Source organism: Nannospalax galili, unplaced genomic scaffold, assembly GCF_000622305.1.
Source record: "Nannospalax galili isolate Female #2095 unplaced genomic scaffold, S.galili_v1.0 scaffold364, whole genome shotgun sequence".
Classification (NCBI taxonomy): Eukaryota; Metazoa; Chordata; class Mammalia; order Rodentia; family Spalacidae; genus Nannospalax; species Nannospalax galili.
The window spans coordinates 4362357-4387030 of NW_008352752.1; the positions used below are offsets into that span (position 1 = coordinate 4362357).

A 24674-nucleotide genomic window follows, 5' to 3' on the forward strand; every position below is an offset into this window, starting at 1 on the left:
TGATGTAGACCTCAGAGCTCCATAAAGACCCCCTTTCCAGCCCCCTGTGCCCCAGTAGTCTCTGAGATCCACCCCCCTCCCAAAGCAAAGATGCTGAGGGGTGGACTGATTCAGATACAACCCTCGTAGGAGACATGGAAAAAGGAATGCCAACCATTATTTGACCCATAAGTTGGAGTCTGGGAAACTTGGACTGTACCCTTGGCTCTGAGGCTGACAGTGTGGACAAGGCCCTGTCCCTGCTGACCTGTCAGTCTACTTAAGGATGAGTTGTGGTCACCTTTTGTGGATCAAGAGCTGAGGAACTGCTACAAGGTTGGTTAAGTGGAGCTCTTCCCAAGCTCTTCTCACTACTACCTCTCTGGACAAAATAATGATCATGGTGGGAAAACATGGCTGTGGGGACAATCCCTGGCATCATTCACCAATTACTCTGGGCCTCTAAGAGAAAAGAGCAGGACTTATGATGGTTGGACCCAACAGTGACATAGGTTCTGGGACAGAACCTATGTGCTTGGCTATGTATGCCTGTCCCTGGGAGAGGAGACATGTATCCCCACTGGGACTGGGCAGCTAGAAGCTTGGCAGAAGCCCTACTCTCCTCCAGATGAGAGAAGGTGCCAGGGAAGGGAAGAAAGGTATGCAAGGAAGAGGTGGTTCCTCCTCTGCTCTGGACTACCTGCCTTCCCCTGGCCTTATCTGCTGCTTCCTCCAATACATACAAGTACATGCATGTGTAGGAAACATTTAAGTTTGCTACTGCCCTTCAGTAGGTTTGTGTTACCTTCTGGGGGCGGGGACAGGGAGGAGGTGGAGAAGGGTGTTGGGGCCCCTTCCCCTGGAAGCTGAGGGAGCAGCCCAATGCTGCTTCCTTTGTTTGGTGTGAATAGAAGACTCTCTGGATCCCCTCTGCACTCTCTCACTTACCAGAACCTGCTAAGGAGACAGTTCCTATAGCCACACTCTGCTAGCCTTTCCAGATTCCTCTGGGTGGCTCCTGTGAGACTAAAGGCAAGTCTGTGCCTTCTGTGGAGTGACTTTAGGGCTTCTCTGGGCCCACTCTGCTCACTGTTGCTCTGGTCACACTCCCGCCTGTGCTCCCCATCTTTGGCATTGATGTTCACATTCCTTTTGCCTGGACATCTTCCCGATGTTCCACATCAGCTCGTATCACTTTCGTACTCCCTCTGCACCTTGGTGGGGCTGGGATCTGCTGCTTTTGGCCACTTAAGAGAGCCTATGCTCAAGTTTCAGCTTTTTCCTATCAAAGGGGTCTTTCCATGTGTTATCAGGAACTGCAGATGCAGGTCTCTGATGTAGGGTAACAGCTCAGACAGAAAAGCTGCTACAAAGAGCCAGCCAGCTCTTCTGGCTGATCCAGAGTCAGGAGACTTGTCCTCTTCCTTGTTTGTGACCTGGTTGGCCCGCTAACTGTCCAGCACCTCTAGCTCTGATCACTGTCCAGGAGGACCAACCTGAGCCCTGTTAATAAGTGGTAGCCTTGCTATTTCCAGCTGAGGGGAGTGGGGTTGCTCTCTTCCACAGTTGGCCTCTGCAGAGGAGGTGTTTTTAAGTAGCCTGTCCCCCAGCCCCCTCTAACATTTTTACCTGGTCAGCAGACCCAAGCAGCTTCCTTGGAGAGTAAAGTGAACCAGGATTCAGGGTCTCCAGTATCTTGAGATGGGCCTTCTGTCACTGAGACCCTGTGTAAGGCAGCTCTGCTGGTGCCTGTCACTGTCATCTCATGCATGGCCTAAACTAGCAGATACATCTAGTGGATTCACTGTGGTATGGTATTCTTACAACTGTCTTTTCTGTCTTCTGCAGGCCTTATTTTGAACTCAAGGCAAAGTACTACATACAGCTCGAGGTATGTGTGGCCTTGGATTTATCACTGACTTTGTCTGCACCCAAAGCCCACTTTAATGTGGTGGCAGGCTTTCACATGACCCGTGTGCTGTGAGGGGAGAGTGGAAAACACACCGGGTGTCACATGGTGTCTGAAGCTCCTTGCTCACTGTTGGATCTCACAGTGAGCTCTCAGGCCCAGCAGCTCCCTGGCCCTACCCCACTGTCAGAACCTGTGAGGGCAGGGCAGGGCAGCAGTCTGCACTGTCAGCCTCTGTATGGGGGATCGGGATATAGGTCTAGGAGCCTCTGTGCTGGGAACCAGGTGGTGTATCTGCATACTGCTCCTTCCCTGGGGGTTGCAGTCCACCAGTGACAGCTTCTACATATTCCCACCTATCTTCTGGATGGGTGTTGGGATGGGAGATTTTCTTTCTGGTGGAATCGGTAGCCCTTGGTCGGGCGTGTATTGGGAAATTCTTTGTGTTGGAATCATGTGCAGCCTCTTGGGAGGCCAGCCAGAGCCACTTTAGTTTACCAGGTCCTCCATCTTCTTACTCAGCAACTGAAGAAGACAGTGGATGACCTCCAGGCCAAGCTGGCCCTGGCCAAAGGCGAGTACAAGGCAGCCCTGAAGAGCCTGGAGAGGATCTCAGATGAGATCCATGAGCGGCGGCGCTCCAGTGCCATGGGACCCCGGGGCTGTGGTGTGGGGGCTGAAGGCAGCGGCCTATCTGTGGAGGACCTGTCAGGAAGCAAACCTGAGCTGGACGCTGTTTCTGGTGAGTCCAGCGGATGGGAATCATACGATCTGTGGATCTGCTTTCAGGCCCATCTTGTCCCAGGGTCTCCATCCTTTCCCATCACTGAAGGACTTCAGAGCTGGACAACTCTGCAGGCTGTTTTTGGTGGCTTCCCATGTTCTGAGACTGTCAGCCTGGCATGGTAGCAAAGACAGGTGGATCTCTGTGAGTTCAAGGCCAGCCTGTTCTACATAGTGAGTTCCAGGACAGCTGGAGCTACAGGGAGACCCTGTCTCAAAAAGACCAAAAAAAAAAAAAAAAGAGACTGTCTTCATCAAATTGCTACTAAATGTTAGAATTCTGTGGTCAAGTGGTCAAGTGAAGTTTGGGAAAAATGTCACACCTTTACCCATCTCCGAGAGTTAAAGTATACCTTAGAACATTCAGGTTTTAGGAAGTCCAGAAGAAAGCTTTACTAGAGACTGCAGATTTAATTCAGACCTCGGTTTCACCAGTGCATGATGTGGGCTAGAGCGCGCCTTGATATTTTAGCTGCCTTGCCTTTTAGCGTGCCTTGATATTTTAGCTGCAGGAGAGGAGTGTCTGCTCTGCTGTTGTGCTGGGAGGTGAGGAGGGGTATGTGTGAGAAATGACACCTGGTGGCTCTCCCTGGGGCCTGAATACATAGGTCTCCTCTCTCCAGGGCTAGCCTCCAGAGAAAGGAGAGATTTGACTTGGCTTCTGTCCCATGAAGAAAGCTCCAGGATAGACACTGAGCCCTTTAAGGCTTTTCCTTGCCTGTGGAATAATCACTGCTGCTGGTCTCCCAAGGCTCCCTTCCTTAGCAATTCCTTAAGACCATCAATAAATGTTGAAGTGCCAGATCCAAGAAAAATGAAAACTTTAATGTAAGCGATTATTATGAACAAGTTACTTTACATATCATCTCATGAATCCTGTGCGTTGAGGACCTTGAAGCTCAGAGAGGTCAAGTAACTGAGCAAGGCCACCTGGTAACAATGGAGTTAGGATCTGAACTTGGATCTGAGCCCATTTCCCTGTCCCCAGCATTAAAGTACTTATTTACAACAATCTTCCCTGCAATGCCTACAAGGCCTTTTTTTTTTTTTTTTTGTCTTTTTGAGACAGGGTCTCCCTGTAGCCCCAGCTAGCCTGGAACTCGCTATGTAGACCAGGCTGGCCTTGAACTCACAGAGATCCGCTTGTCTCTGACTTCCAAGTGCTGGCCATTTTTAAAGATGCCATAGACCTAAAATCTAGATCTTCTAGATTAAGATCTAAGAAGCAACACTGCAGGCTGAAGAGGCTCTGAAAATGAGAACACCGTATTTCTTTCTGGGCCTTGGTTATTCTTGTCCACAAACTCAGGCACAGCTAGAACACTGGAAAAGAACATTTTTTTAAACTTTAAATTAAAAAAAATATTTTTGTGTATGAGTGTATTGCTTGCATGTGGGTAGGTGCACCCATGTCGCAAGGTCCCCACTGAGGTCAGAAGGGGGTGTCAGATCCCCTGGTACTGCGTTATGGTTATTAGCTGCCATGTGGGTGCTGGGAGTCGAACCCTGGTCCTCTGTGAGAGCAGCCAGTGCTCTTAACTGCTGAGCCATCTTTCCAGCCCCAGGAAATTTTGTTTCTTGTAGCAAATAGTGGTTTAGGTAGGGTGTCTTATGAGATCAAAAGTTACTGTAGACAATTTTGCTGTGAAGGTTGTGAACATAGAAATACAAGTTTTGTACTTACATAGATATTTTAAAATAACCAGACTTAAGGTCAAAATGTATGTGACCTTATTCCTTCCCCCAGGTATTTTCTGGGATTATTAACAAGACTGTTAACTTTTATGGTAAAGATAACCCTGCATCCTTGTGATCTTGAGTTCTGCTTATCCAATTGTAACCCTGTTAGGTGCCCCTCAGGAACCAACTGGTGATCTCATTTTGGTTCCATAGCTACTCTTGGTAGTTAACAGCTTCAGAAAGCATCAGAATCCGGTCTGAGTATTGTAATGAGGTGTGACTGTCTCTGAGCAAAGCCTACTCATGCACTCAGCTCTGCCTTGATTTCTGTACAACTCTCACCCTTAACCCTCATGCTTAAACCTGTACTAAAATATCTTTAAACCGCCCCCCCCCAAAAAAGTTAGTGCAGACATTCCATTGTTCCCATGCAGGGCTGCTTTTTCTAGTTTTTGCTGCTTCTGCCCAGACCTTCAGTCTTTACTGTTAAGACTGCCTTTTGTGTAGGACACATGACAAATGGCTAGTGACTGAATTTACCTTTCATTTTCTTTTCCTTGCTTCAATCCTTCACAGTGCTAGGGATGAACACAGGCCCTTATACTGCAAGACAAACACTCTACCACTAGGCTCTGTCCCTAGACATCCTCCATTCTCTAGGCAGTACCTGCTGGGGTTAAGGTTACTGTCAGGAGACTGACTATAGGCTACAGCTGTTTTCTTTCATGATGCTTTGGAGGCTGGTCAGACAGGCTCAAGACTACAACCTTGCCAGGGCAGCTTCTGCAGACTCCACGCTATGACTGCCTGCTAGCAGAGTGCCTGTTTGCAAGTAGTGAGGAACTGGGTTGTTATCTGGCAGGCCCCATGTGACTGGTGTTCTCTCTCATCGTAGTGGCCTCAGAGGCCTTTGAAGATGACAACTGCAGCACCTTTGTATCTGAAGATGACTCAGAGACCCAGTCTCTGTCCAGCTTTAGTTCAGGACCAACAAGTCCATCTGAAATACCTGACCAGTTCCCAGCAGTGGCAAGGCCCGGCAGTCTGGATCTGCCCAGTCCTGTATCCCTGTCAGAGTTTGGGATGATGTTCCCAGTGTTGGGCCCTCGAAGTGAATGCAGTGGGGCCTCCTCCCCCGAATGCGAGGTAGAACGAGGTAAGTTGCAACCCAACTTGTAGACTGTTCCAGACCTCTGCCAGGTCTACCATTGCTAGATCTCAGGGGCCCTCGAAGTGAATGCAGTGGGGCCTCCTCCCCTGAATGCGAGGTAGAATGAGGTAAGTTGCAACCCAACTTGTAGACTGTTCCAGACCTCTGCCAGGTCTACCATTGCTAGATCTCAGGGCGCCCAGGGTTGCATTCCTGCATCTCTGAGAATGTGCTGCTGGGGTGGATCACTGTTTGCTTCCTAGGGCTCTTTTGGAGCCCCTGGCCTGCTTTAATCAGAGCTAAGGTCCCATCTCTCATAACAGTCTCTTTGGAAAGGCCCTGCTAGAGAAGTTTGTTTCCTAGCTACAAAATGAGAATGGCAGATTTCGTCTCTAATGGTAAACACTGAGGAATAAACATATGTATGTCACTTTGTGCTGGAGCACCCTCTGAGATGCATGGTGGGCAACAGTGGCAATTGCAAAGTGCTTAGGTGGCTGAGCTGTTGCCTATGGAATTCTTGAAACAGCCAGTTGCCATTTTGTAACTTAACCTTTGAATCTCTACAGGTGACAGGGCAGAAGGGGCCGAGAATAAAACAAGTGACAAAGCCAACAACAATCGTGTTCTCAGCAACAGCAGTGGCAGCGGCAGGGGCAAGAGCCAAAGCAGCACGTCCCTCGAGGGCCAGGCCTTGGAAACCCGGATGAAGCAGCTCTCCCTCCAGTGCTCAAAAGGAAGAGACCCAATTATTGCTGACATAAAAATGGTGCAGATTGGCTGATCTACTCAGGCTGTGGCCCATGTACAAATCATATTTCTACATGAAACTCGAACATTGTGCCAATAACCATTTAACATATGCCAAATCTTATGCATTTACTCTAAACTGCACTAACTAGGTTTCAGTGACCTTGAGGGCTGAAGAATTTCCCTCTGGTAAGAGCTCTTGGGCTCGTGTGTTTTCAGGGCAGAGCCACCGTAGGTGGACTGTGATCAGGGTCACAGCCTTTGCAGAACATTCCCTGTAGTGGCGACGTGGAAGCAGTAACTAGTTCCTGTGAGAGAACCCGAGCCAGGAAGAGGGCTGAATCTTAGCTACACTGGGGGCCCAGCCTACTCTATCCCTTTTCTTCCTTGTCTGTTTAGGGAAATGTGTTCTCCGTCATATCCCAGGGCCTCTAAATATTTTTAAAACGCACAAAAACTCAAGTATTCAGATCATATTGTTTTGCCCTAATGAAGGCTTAAAAACAAAGCCAAGAACACAGTTCATTTTCATCACCTCTGGTGCTCGGAGGGGGCTTTTAAAAAAGCATGTGTGCTGGGACACCTATTAAAACCATTTCCTTGGAAGGCTACCACAAACTGCACTTTTTGGGGTGGGAAAGGTGAATGCCAATGTGGGGACGGGGAGTGCGGGTACAGGGGCATAGCTTAGAGGGGACTTGTGTCTGTGGGAGAAGGTTCTATAGCCTAACTTCACCCTCCCAGCCATGGGGATTTATTCTAAGTAAGTGCATGTGAAGAATGGTTACCATGGTGTTAATTTCTCTGTAGGCTGTAACTTCTACAACTGAAATTATTTAAGGTTTATGCTGCACCTAGTATTCCTTAGAGGAAACTGTCCTCAAAGCTAGGAAAGGGAGTAGGCATGTATTGGCAAAGGTTGTTAAATAGAAGCAATGGAATCTGTTATGCTAATAGTGTGTAGACTGCTTAATGTTTTTATGGTTATGCATATTTAGAGCACTGTATTTCGTCCTATTGTATTTAGCTTTTCTTTAAAGTTGTCTGTTAATTCTGTCTGCCACTGCTTGTATATTTTAGCCATGTGTATCTCTTCATACTGTGGTGGTTTCCCCTTTTTTACTGACTGAGACAGCATCCTAATTACAAGGTTATTTTGTACTTGTCTTAATACCTTGAGTGTAATAAACTGCTTAAGCAAATTTTGACTTCCAAAAAGAAAGCCTAATGTTGTCCCCATCTACTTTGGGCGATCCCTTGGCCCTTAAAGGAGGAGCATGGAATTAGTGGTCATCTGCTCTCACTTCAGGTAAGGGTCTGAATCCCAGTAATTTAGGCTCAAACACCAGTCTGGACTAGAATTCCACTTTTGCTGCTACAAAGCTGAACACTGAGAGACAGGGAGCTACAGGTGAAGCACTCCTGTGGAAGGTTCTCAGCTGAAGCTAGGTCTGGGGAGCTAAGATCCTGCCATATGGGCTCATCTGACCCAGATTTAGTTTGTGGTACACTTGGGCACTTTTAAAAGCACTGGATGGTTCTAAAGTGCCTTTTCTACTGGGAATCAGCTTTTAATGTCTGCATATTAAAGTATGCTATAGAATGAAGCACCTGTTTAACCAAGACACAAGGATTAAGATGCTTTACCTGAGGAGCTGGAGAGATGGCTCAGCGGTTAAGAGCACTGGCTGCTCTCGCAGAGGACCTGGGACCCACATGGTGTCTAATAACTATCTGTAATTCCAGTTCCAGGGGATCTGATGCCCTCTTCTGGCCTCCATGGGCACTGTGTGACATAGGCACTCTTTACAGCCAGCCAGGTAAGGGGCTGGAGAGATGGCTCAGCGGTTAAGAACACTGGTTGTTCTTGCAGAAGACCCAGGTTTGAATCCCAGTTCCCACATGGCAGCCAACAACTGTCTCTAACGCCAGTTCCTGGGGGATCCAACAGCCTCTTCTGTCTTCTGCAGGCACTGCATGACATGGGTGTACTTATCTACATGCAGGCAATACATGCACACACAAAATAAAATATTTTAAATACATCCAGGCAGAAACTTTTTTGTCTTTTTGAGACAGGGTCTCCCTGTAGCCCCAGCTGTCCTGGAACTCACTATGTAGACCAGGCTGGCCTTGAACTCAGAGAGATCCGCCTGCCTCTGCCTCTGCCGGGATTAAAGACGTGCGCCACCACACCCAGCCCAAAACACTCTTAAAGATGTACTTGTTAAAAATTCATCTCAAAAAGCTGACGTCCTTTACAACTGAGACATGCTTGTTTTTCCCTTTTTAGAAAAATAAAAAATGCCATTTGGAAAAGTAGCCAAAAGCATTCCTACCATCATTTCTCTGAAAGTTTAGTCTGTTCATGGATGTCATACTGTACTAACAACTAAGAATTTATCCCTTGAGTATTTCTTGTGAAGAACAGAAGCAGATGGAGTTTATTGATGGGATTCTCCCTTGTCTAGAAGATCCAGGTGTAATATCCTCTCATTTGGGAACTGGGACTTTCATCATTTGGCTTCCTGCCATGGCTCCCCCTCATCTGCCTTCCACCTGCTTGTCCTCTACATCATGAAAGGCATGCACACCCATTGACCCTGGCTTCTGTTTCCAGTCACCACCTATGTTCTTTTGCACATGTCCAGGTTAAAGCAGCCCGTTGCTATTTTAAGTCTTCTTTCTGTAATGGTGATAGTACTCTCCTGGGAACTCACTGTTCTCTTCACCCCCATCCCTGAGTTTCCTGTGTCTCTTACTGTCTTTGTAGTTACCACTTATAAAACTTAGCTGCTTCCCACATCAGTTTCTGGCCATCTTTAGGTGATTTCAGTAGCTGAACTATATAATTCTAGAATAGGAATTTTTCTGGATAATTTTCCTTTAAAGAATCTTCTTTGACTCTGAGCATCTGTGCATGTGCTGAAATTAGAAACCCGAGTCATCCTGTCTCCCATTTTTGTATCTGTCTCACTGTGATTCTGAACTTCAGAAAGGCCTAGGTGGTTTTCCCAGTTTCTGCTTAATGCATTCACCTTCCTGCCACACAGGTCAACTGTGTCGTCAATTCCAGCCTGCTGTCGTCAAAGCAACAGAGCTGCCAAATTGGGACTCTCAGTTGAAGGCTTGTGAACCCAGGGGAAGATCTTTAATCCTTCAGATTTGTTTCCTCAGTTGTGAGAAATCCACCTATACTTGTTCAACCACTGGAAGGATGAAAACAACATGAGTAAATACCTAGTAAAAGATAGCTGTTGGCTACTTTTCTAGTCTGTGAAGCTTCAACTTAAAATACCACTTCTTGAAGTAAGCATGTGTGTACTGGTCCAGCATTACCACTTGTATACTCTGGAGTGCGACTGTAAGACCCAACACTACGTTTACATAGAGATCTCTGTTAGACTTTGTTTTTGTGCTGGGGAGTGAACCCAGGGCCTTGGCTAGGAGGTAGCTCAGTGGTAAAGTTTTTGAGGGTAGATTAGCCCTTACATTTCAGCTCCCATCCTGTACAAAGTAATGTTAACACATGAGGTTCAAATCACATGGTCATAAACATAGCTGTACTCAAATTAATCCACTTACAGTGAATATGCTAAAATTCAAAGTCCCAAGTAGTATTTTGCCAAGTAAAATCTCATTGATGCCAGCCACTGAATTAGAAGAACAGATGTTTTTATAGACAGGGTCTCACTGTAGCCCCAGCTGACCTGGAACTTGCTATGTAGACCACAGGCTGGTCTCAATCTCACAGATCCTCCTGCTTCTGCCTCCCAAATGCTAGGATTAAAGGAGTGTGCCACCATGCCTGGCCAAGAACAGCTAGTTTTGAAGCATGTATATTTGTGCAAATCTGTCCTTTTACAGGAAATACACTAGATTAACTCTTTTAATGAGTCAGATTCTCTTGGTTAAACGATACAGTTTCCATCAGTATAAACATTTTATTTCAATTAAAGGCAGTAGAAATAGAAGTTTGGTAAGTATAAAGTAGAGAGGATAGAGCCCGCCCTATTTTTCAGAACTTTAAAATCTTGAGCATCATCATTCTGTTCTGGTGATTTTTATGTAAACAAATGGGAATAAACACTGATTCCTGGTGATTCATTTTTTGTTTGTTCTTGCAGTTTTATAACTTTATTTGAGTCTCAGCAGTTAGTTCTCATCCACACTGTAGATTTTTGAATGTGGTAACAGGGACATAGGTTACCAAAGTGTACAGCTTGTTTGGCGAATCCTCATCCTCATTAAGTTTTCTGGACAAACAAACACAGATATGATATGGAACAGTCCTTATTCCTTTGGCCCAGACAGCTTTGTTGAGCCTGATATCAATGTGCACATCTGGAGTTCCCATCTCCTTCATGGCGAATTTCCGGATTTGAGTGCCCGAGGGGCATGTTTCTTAAAGCCCACTCCATGGATGCACTTGTGAATGCTGATGGTGTATTCCCAGGTCACCACCTCGTTTGATGGCGGAATGGCCCTTCTTCTCGCCACCCTTCTTTGCGGGAGCCATTCTGCCAGGCCCAACTTGGAAAGCTTGGCGATTCATTTTTATGAATGCTATATAACCCAATCATTACATCCTAAATTTTTAGACTCTTCAAATTCAAATTGCTGTTACAAGAGCACTGACTACAGAGCAATTAAAAAACTCTACACGCTAAATTGTAACCTCTTCAGTCTCAGATTACTTACCAAACTGCTAAAAATTAAAACCCGACATTAAATTAAATGTACCTCAGTTCTAAGATGGAAGATAGGCATCTAACATTAACAACCTCCATTCTTAAGCCTGAGCATCTTCATGCTAAGCTAATTAATACTTTTAAAAACTTGATTTTCATAACATCTGGGCAATAAACATTTAAAGACATAATGAAAAATTCAAATTATAGTACCATGATTCATTTGGTAATTAGCTGCCTAAGAGATAGGGTCAACGCAAACAGGTTTAATTTACATGCTTTTTTAAAAGGAAACGATGTGGCTATTTCAGGATATTAAAACAGCCTGCTCGTCCACTCACTGGGTCTGTGGCCCTCTTTTTCCTCATCTGGTCTCTATGCTCTTGTCCTGTTAGCAAAAGCATCTCACAGTGATGACTGAGTCTAATCTGTAATCATATGCACTTTTTTTAAACTGCAAAGTTGGCTCCTAAATGTAAGCCAATTCTATATACACAAAACCATGTAAACAGTACTTCTAGGTGATTAAGGTAATTCTGACTATGTACACTTCTTACCAAACACCACAACAAGCACCAGATCCACTGTGACATTTTTTGATTTAATTCCATTCCGATTGTTCATCATCCTGATGTGTCTCCTTTGAAGAGCTGATGATTGGTAAGTATATAATCCAGTAGTAGCTGAGATTTCTGTCACTGAAGTTGTGTTATCTTGATGGGGACAATACTATTAAAGTCTAAGAAAAATGGTCCTTCCTGTTTAGGCAAAAAAGTACTGGGGATGATATTGAAGATCCCAGCAGGGATATTTTCTAGTTCCAAGTAACAAAATCCACATCTGTAGTCAGAGAGAATGAGAATAAGGTTTATAGAGCATCATGCCACAAAAAGAAATACTGAATATAAACAAAATGTCAACATTACCTATAGTCACCACTAGATTTCCTCTGAAAGCCATGAGGACCAGGATCTCCCATTACAGAAACTGTTACCACCTCAAATCCAACACTGTACTGCCTAGTGTTAAAATCAAATAGCATTGCTGGATTAGAAAACAGTCGTAAGTAAACACATGATTAAAAATATCCGTATGTGCCGGGTGTGGTGGCACACGCCTTTAGTCCCAACACTCAGAAGGCAGAGGCAGGCAGATCTCCATGAGTTTGAGGCCAGCTTGGTCTCCATAGTGAGTTCCAGGCCAGCTGGGGCTGCAGAGAGTCCCTGTCTCAAAAAGACAAAAACAAAACAAAACAAAACAAAAAAACCCATATGTAAAGTGCAGGTATATTATTAGATCATGTGTGATTCCTGACATTTTACTAAAAAGAACTGGTACTCTGTAGCCTTGTATGCTACTTTCACTCCTAACTATATATACAGCTCTATTTGTAAAGTTGAAGCCATAAAAACTAATATTATATTAAGCTTACCATAAAAGAACATTTTCATTTAATTTTAAATGTTAATGGAGAGATGGCTCAGCAGTTAAGAGCACTGGATGCTCTTGCAGAGGACCTGTGTTTGATTCCCAGCACACCCATGGTGGCTAACAACCATCCGAAACTCTAGTTTCAGAGGATCTGATGCTCTTTTCTGACCTCCACAGTACATGACACTGGGTGCACCTACCTACATGCAGGCAGTACACTCATACACATAAAATAACTAAAATTATTTAAAAATTTTAAAAATGAGATACTGACATTGTAAGGGGCGGAAAAGCCTAAAAGCAAAAACCAAACCAAACCAAACCAAACCAAAAAAACATGAAACAGGAAAGAAAAGTCATGGAATAAAATCTAAATTTGCAGAATAGTTAGCGTATGATGGATATGGCATTCCAAAACTCTTTCACAGAAAAAATGTTGAACTATATTTTATACCAAATATGCATTCATTTTATCTTTTAGAAGATACTGTTCTGGTTTTGCTGTTGATATTTAAATCTGTAGTCTACAAGTGATTTTTAGATCTGATATGAGATAGGTCTAATTGCTATATCTCAGTTGTTCCATACCACTTACTGAAGGCTGGTCTTTCCCTTTTCCTCTTCACAACCATTATTTCATAAATTCACTTGCCTCTGTGTGCACAGATTTGTTTCTAAACTTTGTTCCCTTAAGGTCATTTTTAATACATCATTAATTTCAAAGGTTTGGGGATACAGCTCAGTGGACACAAGGCCTAGGTTCAGTCTCCAGTACTGCTCCTCACTCCCCACCCCCTGCAAAAGCAGTACTCATTAACAAACCTTGGTCCTCTTAGTTCAATCAGTAAGGGTCCGGTCTTATCTATATGGAATTGGTAGATGGGGTTATTTTTGTGAGTGTCCTGAAAATTTCCACATCCTCCAGCACTTTGACCACTCCACTTTCCATTAATCTAATAAAACAAAGATCTTTTGTTAACAAATTTCCACATTCTCTGATTCCACTTGTTTCTACCTGGTTCTCTTTTTTTCTCCAGTTGTCAGTGACAGTGTCCTTACCAGGCAGGTTGTTTACTACACTCCACCTTCATTCCACTGGTAAACTGCTCTCCCTACCAGGAATCCACCCTAGAATCTTCTGCAAATTTATTTTATCCCATACTTGCCTGTTTTCAAATTCTGCTTTAAAAGTTCATCCATATGAACTTTTCTAACAACCAAGGCTTACGCTAATCCTTTTTCTACAATTACTTATTTTTCCTTCCTACAGAAAGTATTGCACACAGAAGGTCTTACATCCTAACCAGAGAGGACACCATTTATACTTCCTTTGTATTTCTATAAAACCCCAAAGTGTTTAAATTAACTAAAGTTAATAAAACAAGAAAATGAAATTCTAAGACCCTAAAAGAGGGGCTGGAGAGACGGCTCAGCCGTAAAGAGCATTGGCTGCTCTTGCAGAGGACCTGGGTTAAATTCCTAGCACCTACATGTGGCTCACAACCATCCTTAACTCCAGTTCCAAGGGATCCAATGCCCTCTTCTGATCTCCGAGGGCTCTGCACAACACAGGTGCACTTACACACATGCAGGCAAAATACTCATATATATAAAACAAAAAATAAAATTAAAACGCTAAAAGAATAGTGGGATTACAACTCAGTCTTTTCTTACCCGTTTTGATAAGGTGTAGGGTGAAGGAATCTTTGAAAAAGTAAAGCTGCATGCTGAATATACCTTTAAAAAAAAAAAAAGGCTGCTCAGAGATTATTCTGAGAAACTATAGAAACATCTGAGTGATTGGAGAGCATATAGCTGGCACACATAAGCCATTGTTCTATGGCAGGCAGGGACAACACCAGGTTTAAGGAGCTGGGGATTATGTCCAGACCTTGGCTTCTGCAACTGAAGAATGAACAAACAGCAGCAGCTCCCAAGATCAGTTTCATCACTAAAAATCCATTCAAACTGAGCTTCTTAAGTCTACAGATAGCAAAATTACAATGACCTTCTTAGCACTATGAGAGTAGTATGTTTCTATGTAACAAAAAGTTCAGAATTATTTTTGTTTTGAGGGTTTAATTAGTTAATACAGGGTCTCCTGCAGCCCTAGCTGGCCTGGAACTTGCTATGTAGACCACGCTGGCCTTGATCTCACACCTCCCCCTTGCCTCCTGAGCACGAGTGCTAGGATTAAAGGTGTTCGCCACCACGCAAAGAGCTTGGATTTTTTTTTTTAAGACAAGGTCTCAAGCTGGCCTTGAACTCAAGATCCTCTTGCTTAAACTGAGATTAGAGGTATGTGCCATCACCATGTCCAACTAAAAGTTGTCTTTTAATTTATTAGTCTAATATACCTCATCAACTATTACTATGAAAATGAAAGTTTTCATTCAAAATGTCAAAGTAAAATACAATTCACATTTTTCTTTAAAATATTTTATTATTTTTATTTTATGTGTATGAGTGTATTGCCTGTATGTATGTGAGTGCATCCGTGTTGTGCAATGCTGCAGAGGTCAGATGAGGGCTTCGGATTCCCCTGGAACTGGAGTTAAGGATGGTTTGTAGCCACCATGTAGGTGCTAGGAATCGAGCCCGGGTCCTCTGCAAGAGCAGTCAGTGCTCTTAACCACTGAGCCATCTCTCCAGCCCCACAACTCACATTTTTACAGAAAGTATCACAATTATTTGATAAACATACAAAAATAAATGAATAGGCAACTCCTTAATCTTAAAGTATAATGACATTAGTGAATTACAATTTCAAACTTTAAACCTTTTCTAATAAATGAAAGTGATCTCTGGGAAAATACCATATGAAGGAAATAATGGGTTGCTTTTTTGGGTGCTGTGATAAAAGGCATATACCACCAGGCCCAGCTGAGAATGATTTTCAAAAGTAAAAATTTTTTCCCAGCACTCTGGAGGCTGAGGCAGGAGGATAATGATTCAACACCAGTCTAGGCTACATAGATTTGAAGCCAGCCTAAGATACACAGCAAGACTCTATCTTAAAAAAAGTTTCAGATGGTGCCACAAATAAGGCAGAGCACATCACAGACACTGTATTACTATGCTTTGTCACTATATAGGTGATGTCTTACTTACCCGAACTGTGTAATGAATTGTGTTCTGTTTTTCATACTGAGAAACCACTAAGGTAAAGGTGTGGACAAGCATTTTACCCACTGAGCCATCTCCCCAGACCCTTTAGTTTCAGATGGTACCACAAATAAGGCAGAGCACATCACAGACACTGTATTACTATGCTTTGTCACTATATAGGTGATGTCTTACTTACCCGAACTGTGTAATGAATTGTGTTCTGTTTTTCATACTGAGAAACCACTAAGGTAAAGGTGTGGGTCCCTGGTGTCATCAGCTTTATCTTAGTCAAGTAATGAGGGCTGTTTATTCGAATTCCATCGATATATGGAGGTGGGTCAGCTGCAGAAAGAAGCAGGTTTATAGAAAAGATTTGTCCTTGAGTTTTTGAAATTTTATGATTGGTAGTAGAAAAAAATAAATGAATAGGCAACCCCTTAATCACTCAGTCTTAAAGTATAACATTAGTGAATTACAATTTCAAACTTTAAACAGTCTCTAACAAGTGAAAGTGAGCTGAGGGAAAATAATGGTTGCTATATGCTTTGTCCCAAGTTTCATTTTTCCTAATAGAGAATTTTAAAGCCAAGATTAGCTTCTTTTGAGGTGACTTTTTTTTTTCCCCAAAGAAAACTGGTTTAGCCGGGCAAGGTAGCACATACCTTTAGTCCCAGCACTTGGGAGGCAGAGGCAGGTAAATCTCTGTGAGATTAAGCCCAGCCTGGTCGATATAGCAAGTGCCAGGCTAACTGGGGCTATAGTGAGACCCTATCTCAAAAAGACCAAAAAAGAAGAAAAAGGGTTTATTTTGGCTTACACTTCCAGAGGACATAGCCCATCATGACAGGGAAGACATGGTGCAGGTGCAAGAGGCTGGCTGATTACACTGCATACTGCATCCACACTTAGGAGTCATGAGTTTTTTTTTTTAAAGACACAAATAATACTCCCTACTACTTAGAATTAAATTAACATTGGTGTGGGGTCAGATTAGTTTTATTTTTGGTTTTTTTTTTTTTGGATCTTTTTGAGACCATCTCCCTGTAGCCTCAGCTGGCTCTGGCTCTGGCTCTGAACTCACTTTGCAGACCAGGCTGGCTTTGACTTAGAGATCTGCCTGCCTCTGCTTCCTGGGTGCTGGGACTCAAGGTCTATGTCACCACACCTGGCTCAGATTAGCTTAATAAAGGGAAATCCTTTACCTTGTTCCCTTTCATTCATCACTAATTTGGGGGGACTCTCCATGGGCTAGGAAATTTAATTTGAATTTAGTTTTAATGTGTATGAGTGTTTTGCCTGCATATGTATGTAAAGTGCTCCATCTGCCTGCAGTGCCTGTGGATGCCAGAAAAGGGTGTCAGGGAACTGGAGTTAAATGATGGTTGTTAGCCCTCATGTGGGTGCTGGGAACCAAACCCAGGTCCTCTGGAAGACGCCAGTGCTCTTAACCACCAAGCCACCTCTCCAGCCCGTCACGGGCTAAGTTGTTAACCCGTGTCTCCATTTACTTTTCTGTTAGTGGACAGCAACAACACCTGTCCTACTGTTGTGATGAAAATAAAACTAACCCTAAAAGTGTCCTGAAAATCAGTATACATAAAAGGAGCACTGTTTAAGAAACACTAAAAAAACCCCAAACTTTCATTTTAAAAGTAAAAGAAGTAATAACTACATTTGAAATTATAAAACCACATACAAAATTTTCATGCTAGGAATATACAGAAAATGTTTGTGTTTAGGCTTATAATGACTAACATACAAAAACAGCTACTAGTTTGACTTGATATTTACCACTGGACCTATTATTCACCATGCCAACTTCAGAACTGAGAGCTGTTGTCTGGTAAGGCTCAGTGCCTGCCCTCAACACAGTAGAAAAGGGAAGAATGCTTATTTTCCTATGAATGAGCAGAGTAAGACATCAACCAGTTCTGACCTCATCTTGAGACCCACCCCCTGACTGAGCCTGTTCTTGTCAAGGTCACAGTGACCACAGGACACTAAGTCCAACGGTCTCACCTTGTTTGGCCTCTTGGACAGCAGTGGATCCAGGTATGTCCACTCTTTTCCTCGGGTTATATCAAACCTCACTGTATTTCCTCAGGTGTTCTGATTATGTTCTTCAGTAATAACAGTGCCAGTTCCTTTGCTCAGCCTCAAGATGTAGGAGAACCAAAGACTCAGGTCCTGGGTGTTCAACCTTGCATCTACAATTCTCTCCAAAGTGATTTCTACAGTCCTGGCTTCAAGTGCTATCTATCTATATATCCCCGGACTCTTCAATCTGTATACCTCAAGTCCTCATCCCATCTCAAAGCCCTACTCAAAATCCAACTGCCCACTTGGCATCTTCACCTGGATATCTTAATACTGCAAATTTAACAAACCAAAAATCATCTGATTTTATTGTCATTTTCCTTAGTCCCTTTTAGGTGACTTATAAACCCCTGAAATATTTTAGAAGATTCTGATGGCACTGTGCAAGAATAGAGTTCTCACATTAAAACAGACATAGCAATATATATAAAATACCCAATCTGCCTGCTGGTTTTTATTAGTCTATCAGCGTAATTAATTTCTACATGTAATCTATATAAAATTTGTCCATTTCAAACAGTCACAAAATGTTTATTTCAATATTTTCATGGTAAGAGGGCTTACCTGGGTAATAAACTTTTTTGCCATCAGTCTTGTACACAACCATTGTGATAAATTCTCGATTATTTGCAAAATCATCCTAAAATCATAAAGAATCCAACCAATGTTGGTTTAATGTTAAAAAAAATTATTGAAAAGCATTTCTTCTAGCTATTTTATTTAGTTCCACAAAAGCACTGCTTTTCTGAATTAGTCACTTCAATAAACAACTAATACTAAGATTATGAGGTTATTAATATTAGAGCTAGCCTTTCTACAATCAAGACTAATGATTCAACTTTTCCAAATGCCCTCCAGCATATTCCTAAGGTCTCAAGTATATATAATCAGCCCTCAAATCCTCACTAAAAAGCAAACTCCTTCCCATTTTTCTTCAGACTGCCTTTGAACAAGATTTAAGTGTATGATTATCAATTTCCTCAAAGGGAAATATTTATCCCAGAACATATTTTCAGAGCACATATATAAATGAAACTGGCTAGTGATAAAATCATGGATCTGAAAGTCTAACTGCATTTGAAAGAATATCTGAATGGTGTGTCATGAGAAGGGTATCAGTACCTTGTCTGTTATGTGTCTACTAAGCAAAACCCAAACTGCAGCGCCCCCTTGTGGACACTGCACCTCCAGTTTGTACTGGGGGTTGTTGGCCAGGCTATAGGCATCTTTCACAGGTCCTTGCTTAGCATCCCAAGTACTAAAAAAGATAAAGTCAACAAAGAAGACAGTATAGGTTAAATTTCTCATATAACTAAACTTCTAAAAGTGCTGTGTTTCAAATGCAATTAATCTATCAAAAATTTTTTTTTGTTTTATTCTTTAAATTTTTTTTGGTATAATCAATATAGAAAGAAACTACTATCATCTGAAAGATAAAGTCAATAAAGACAGTATAGGTTAAACTTCTCATATAACTAAACTTTTAAAAGTACTGTGTTTCAAATGCAATTAAGCTATCAAAAAATTTTTTTGCTTTATTCTTTAAAAATTTTTTTGGTATAATCAATATAGAAAGAAACTACTATCATCTGTGGGCATGATAAAAAGAGGGACTGACAGTCCTTTCAAACTGACCATTGTAGTTTAAAACATTAGAGAAGAGGGGCTGGACAGATGGCTCAGTGGTTAAGTAAGTACTGCTCTTCCTGAGGACCTGGGTTCAGTTCCCAGCACCCACACTGGGTAACTCACAACCACCTGTAACTCCAGTTCCAGGGGATCCAACACATTCTTCTGGCCTCTGCGGGCACCTGCACTCATGTGCACAAACTCATACACAGACACACAGAAATACAAAGTAAATAAATCTTTAAAAGTAGAGAATATTATAAGGCACACTCTGAAAGGTATAAAAAGTTACCTGTGAATGCATGTTGATTCTTTAAAAAGGGCTGGATTCCAACTCAAATAAATCACATCATAGTATTGGCAGAGATCATCCCAGGAAATCCAAAATATTCCTAAAAATGAAATGTCTTTGTTAATTAAAAAAAAAAACCAAAAAAACCTTAGATTGTAAATAACTTAAATCAGTTAAAACATAGCTCATCTTGATAAAAATGTGCTATTAAATTGATATTAAAAGGGTTGGAGAGATGGCACAGTGGTTAAGACCACTGGCTATTCTTGCAAAGGACACTGGTTCAGTTCCCAGCACCCACATGGCAGCTAACAACTGTCCGTAATTCCAGTTACAGGGGATCTGACACCCTCTTCTACACTTTGACAGTGCACACATGTGGTAGGTACACTTTCATACATGTAGGCAAAATAGTCATACTCATTTAAAAAAGATATTAAAAAAGTGGGGCTGGAGAGATGGCTAAGCAGTTAAGAGCAGTGGCTGTTCTTCCAGAGTTCAGATCCCAGCACCCACATTGAGGAGTTCATAACTGCCAGTCTCAGGGGATCCAGCACCTCTTCTGTCCTCCAAAGGCACACATACAAAAACAAATTTAAAAAAAAAATGATATTGCCAGGTATGGAGGCGCACACCTTTAATCCAAGCACTCGGGAGGCAGAGGCAGGTGGATCTCTGTGAGTTCAAGGCCAGCCTGGTCTACATAGTGAGTTCCAGGACAGCTGGGGCTACAGGGAGACCCTGTCTCAAAAAGACACCCCCCCAAAATATATTAAAGGGGCTAGGGAGATGACTTAGTCCAATGTCTGCTGCACAGGCATGATGGTCTGAGTTCCATCCCCAGTACCCATAGAAAGCTGAGCATGCCAGTGTCTGCATGCTAGTGCTGGAGACACAAAGACAGAAAGCCTCTCGGGACTTGCTGGTCAGCCAACCTAGCTCATCAGTGAGTTCTAGATTCAGTGAGAGACCTCGTCTCAAAACATAAGGTGGAGAGCAATAGAGGAAGACACCTGATGTTGACCTGTGGCCTCCATAGGCATCCACACATGTACACAAACACCCCTCCCACTTTCAAAATGGTATTACCGCTACAAAGGATATTTACCATTATCTATTTTCTGAGCTGTTCGGGGATCAAAGTTCAAATACTTCTGCAATTCTGGAGTCCAGTTTTTTACATCATTTTCACTATACCTTCCTTTCCAGCGTAAATGGCTCCAAGGGTTTTTCAACTGGATAAATCTCAGGCCCTATATTAAAAAAACAAAACAGAGCTGGGAGTGGTGGTGCACGCCTATAGTCCCTGCACTTGGGAGGCAGAGGCAGGCGGATCTCTGTGAGTTCAAGGCCAGCCTGGTCTACATAGTGAGTTCCAGGACAACTGGGGCTACAGGGAGACTCTGCTTCAAAAAGACAAAAAAAAAAAAATCAACAATGAGAGAACATTATAATGTAATATACAGCTTAATAATATTCCATTTTATATATGTACCAAATTTCATTATCCACCCATCAGTTGATGGACAACTAGATTGGTTCCACTTCCTTGTGATAGTGAACAGAGCAGCCATAAACATGGAGGTGCAAATATTTCTATGGCAAGGCATGGAGTTCTCTGGGTATATGCACAGGAGATAGTTAGGTCATATGGTAGCTCTATTTCTAATCATATGGTAGCTCTATTTCTAATTTTTTGAGGAGTCTCCAGACTAATTTCCAAAATGGCTGTACTAATTTGCAGTCCCAACAGCAGTGAATAAGGTTCTTTCTCCATGTCCTCTCCAACATTTGTTGCCAGATTTCTTGATGAAAGCCATTCTGACTGGGATTAGGTTACAGTATCTCAAAGTAGTTTTCATTTGCATTTCCCTAATGACTAGGGATAATGAACACTTTTTTTTTGGTCTTTTTGAAGCAGGGTCTCCCTGTAGCCCCAGCTGTCCTGGAACTCACTATGCAGACCAGGCTGGCCTTGAACTCAGAGATCCGCTTGCCTCTGACTCCCAGTGCTGGGATTAAAGGCCTGTGCCACCATGCCTGTCTAACTATAATGAACACTTTTTAAATTTTTATTTTTTATGTGTATGCGTGTATTGCCTATGTGTAGGTAAGTGCACCCATGTTGTGCAATGCCCGTGGAAGACAGAAGAGGCTGTCAGATCCCCAGGACAGTTGTTAGCTGCCATGTGGGTGCTGGGTTTCAAACCCGGGTCTTCTGCAAGAACAACCAGTGTTCTTAACCGCTGAGCCATCTCTCCAGTCCAGTGAACACTTAAAAAAAATTATTTTATGTGTATGAGTGTATTGCTTACATGTATGAACGTGCACCCATGTCGTGCAATGCCCATGGAGGACAGAAGAGGCAGTCAGATCCCCTGGAACTGGAGTTAGCTGCCATGTGGGTGCTGGGATTTGAACCTGGGTCTTCTGCAAGGAACAGCCATCCTTAACCTCTGAGCCATCTCTCCAGCCCCATGAACACTTTTTAAAGATTTCACTTTTTTTTTTTTTTTTTTTTGGTTTTTTTGAGACAGGGTTCCCTGTAGCCCCAGCTGTCCTGGAACTATGTAGACCAGGATGGCCTTGAACTCGCAGAGATCTGCCTGCCTCTGCCTCCCAAGTGCTGGGATTAAAGGCGTGCGCCACCATGCCCGGCCTAAAGATTTCACTTTTATTTTTAACTGTGTATGTTCATATCAATACAGTGCCAGCAGAGCCCAGAAGAGGGTGTCGTATCCCTTGGAACTGGAGTTACAGACTATTGTGAACCACCACGTAAGGGCTAGGAACCAAACTCTGGTCCTCTGCAAGAGCAGCAAGTGCTCTTAACCATTGAGCCATCTCTTCAGCCCCCTGAACACTTCTAAAAGTAGTTATTGGCCATTTGTATTTTTCTTTTCTGAAAACCATCTATTCAATTTGTTAGTTTATTTGTTGATTAGTAATTTTGTTCCTTGCTATTTAATTTCTGCAGTTCTTTGTAAATTCTAGATATTAGTGCCTTGTTTGATGTATAGCTGGTCAAGACTTCCTTTCTGTGGTCTGTGTGCTCTTCTCTTTGTTTCCTTTGCTGTGCAGAAACTTTAATTTCATGCGGTTCCATCTGTTGATACTTGGGGCTGGTTCCTGTGCTACTGATGTTCGGTTTGGGAAGTCCTTGTTTACCCCTATATCCTAAAGAGTATTCCCTATGTTTTTACTTAGAAGTGTCAGAGTTTTAGGTTTTAAAATTAAGGTCTTTGATCTATTTCAAAGGTACAAAGTCAAAGTTGTGAATCTAATTTCATTCTTTTGTAGTGGATATCTGGTTTTGCCAATACTATTTATTGAATAGGCTATCTTTTTTCCCATGTATGCTTTTGCTTCCTTTGTCAAGAATTAGGTGGACATGGTGTTGTCAGAACATTATTCAGCCCTAAAGAAAAATGAAACAAAAATTCACAGGAAAATGGATGAACCCAAAATGTTTATTAAGTGAGGTCACCCAATCTCACAAAGTAAAAACCTGCATGTTCTCATCGTATGCAGATCCTAGTCCATAATATGTATGTAAACAAATGCCATGTGTGGTTATCTATAACATTTAGAAAGAACAAGAAAAAGTAATTTAAAAAAGGTATACTGAGATGGGCATGGTGGCACACGCCTTTTATCACAGCACTCAGAAGGCAGAGGCAGGTGGACCTCAGTAAGGCAGGTGGACCTCAGTGAGACTGATCCTAGCTTAATCTACATAGCAAATTTCCAGGCCAGCTGGGGCTACTGAGAGATCTTGTCTCAAAATGTAACAAAGCAAAACAAAACAAACCCTCAAAACATATTTATTAAAAAGGCATACTAGCAAGTTCATGTACGGAGCATAGTTGCAAAGGTCCTTTGAATCCTGTCTCAGGATGTAATACATTTTTGATGTGGAATGGGTCCTTGGGTGGGTGGTCACATGATTCACTGGGAGTCTAACAAGAAAGTCTGAATTTTAATTATGGTTTTTCTCTTTTTTTTAATACTTCCCTATGTTGTGTGTGTATGAGAGAGTACTAATAAAAAGTTTCAAAACACGTTTGCCTTATTAGTTATACTACTCTTAGGATGAGTTTTAATTACTTACCAATTATTTTCTATTAACACACTAGCACTTTCTAAAAGAGGAACATAAAAGAGAAGAAATCTCTGCTAAGTTTTTCAGAGGCAGATCTCAGGTACCAGGAATATTCAAGGGCATATGATTACAGATTTTTACTGATAAGGAGTACGCCAACAACTCAAAAGGGCTCAACTAGAGGGAGACATACAAGAGCATTTTCGAAAAAGAATCTGGTTTATGGCACAACATCCCAATTCCAGCTATTTTAGCAAAGGAGAAAGCCTTCAATAGGTTAAGAAATGCTTAAGACTTAGGTAAACTGAAAGGCAAGGGGCTTGAAATTCAGATACACCCCACAATAGACTAGGGAGGGAGGACTATTCCCTCCAGGAGGGGAACTATTCCCTCCAGGAGGGAACTATAAAAAAAGATCAGCCCAGGAAACCCTTCAAATTTGCACTCAATAATACTGGTTACCACCTCCAATTTTACCATACATGAAGACTTTGAGGCAAGATCAACTCTGACAGTAGAGTTCGCGTACACAAAAGGAAATGGGATATTCTGCAGAATAAATGTCTGCTCAAGCTACACATCTGCAGTGTGACAGTGAGCACTGCCACGGTGAAGAAACCTGTCACTGGGTCACAGTTTATTTTGTGTACTGATGCTCTAATGAAAGTCTCAATCTTTATAAAATCACTGTCAAGAAATGGGTACTCTGAGGCTAATACTACTTATTTGTAACTAGAAAGGTGGCTGCTTAATTATCTAAACTTAGATCACTTGCCATTATCTCACTGCCGATCACATTCCACTAATACCTTCCTCACAAGATACTCTAACAACGCAAGAAGATATAGTACTGAACAGCAACTGTTATTTGCAATATTTTGCTGTACGTAGAAAATTATAATTTTAAAACAAAATTACCAGGCTGGGCGTGGTGGCGCACACCTTTAGTTCCAGCACTCAGGAGACAGAGGCAGGCGGATCTCTGTGAGTTCAAGGCCAGCCTGGTCTACATAGTGAGTTCCAGGACAGCTGGGGCCACAGGGAGACCCTGTCTCAAAAAGACCAAAAAAAAA

At 42.4% G+C, this 24674-nt stretch overlaps 2 protein-coding genes across 3 annotated transcripts in view; one reads left to right on the top strand and one right to left on the bottom strand.

The window, feature by feature from the left end:
- The window catches only part of Sh3bp5 (SH3 domain binding protein 5), a 73830-nt gene extending 66357 nt beyond the window's left edge, over positions 1–7473 (top strand). The window contains exons 6-9 of the mRNA XM_008849988.3: positions 1828–1870; positions 2411–2630; positions 5247–5507; positions 6071–7473. Coding sequence (XP_008848210.1) covers positions 1828–1870; positions 2411–2630; positions 5247–5507; positions 6071–6285 — 739 coding nt within the window. The 3' untranslated portion in view covers positions 6286–7473. The remainder of the gene's footprint in view (positions 1–1827; positions 1871–2410; positions 2631–5246; positions 5508–6070) is intronic.
- A 2899-nt stretch (positions 7474–10372) lies between these two features.
- Positions 10373–24674, bottom strand: part of Capn7 (calpain 7) — a 38976-nt gene continuing 24674 nt past the window's right edge. Inside the window, exons 13-21 of one of the 2 annotated variants that reach the window (XM_008849989.3) lie at positions 20608–20752; positions 19500–19599; positions 18701–18836; positions 18143–18218; positions 15678–15823; positions 14048–14110; positions 13196–13326; positions 11869–11961; positions 10373–11782 (exon numbers count right to left, since the gene is read on the bottom strand). In XM_008849989.3, coding sequence (XP_008848211.1) covers positions 11638–11782; positions 11869–11961; positions 13196–13326; positions 14048–14110; positions 15678–15823; positions 18143–18218; positions 18701–18836; positions 19500–19599; positions 20608–20752 — 1035 coding nt within the window. In that variant the 3' untranslated portion in view covers positions 10373–11637. The remainder of the gene's footprint in view (positions 11783–11868; positions 11962–13195; positions 13327–14047; positions 14111–15677; positions 15824–18142; positions 18219–18700; positions 18837–19499; positions 19600–20607; positions 20753–24674) is intronic. The other variant, XM_029554513.1, reaches the window with a different exon arrangement.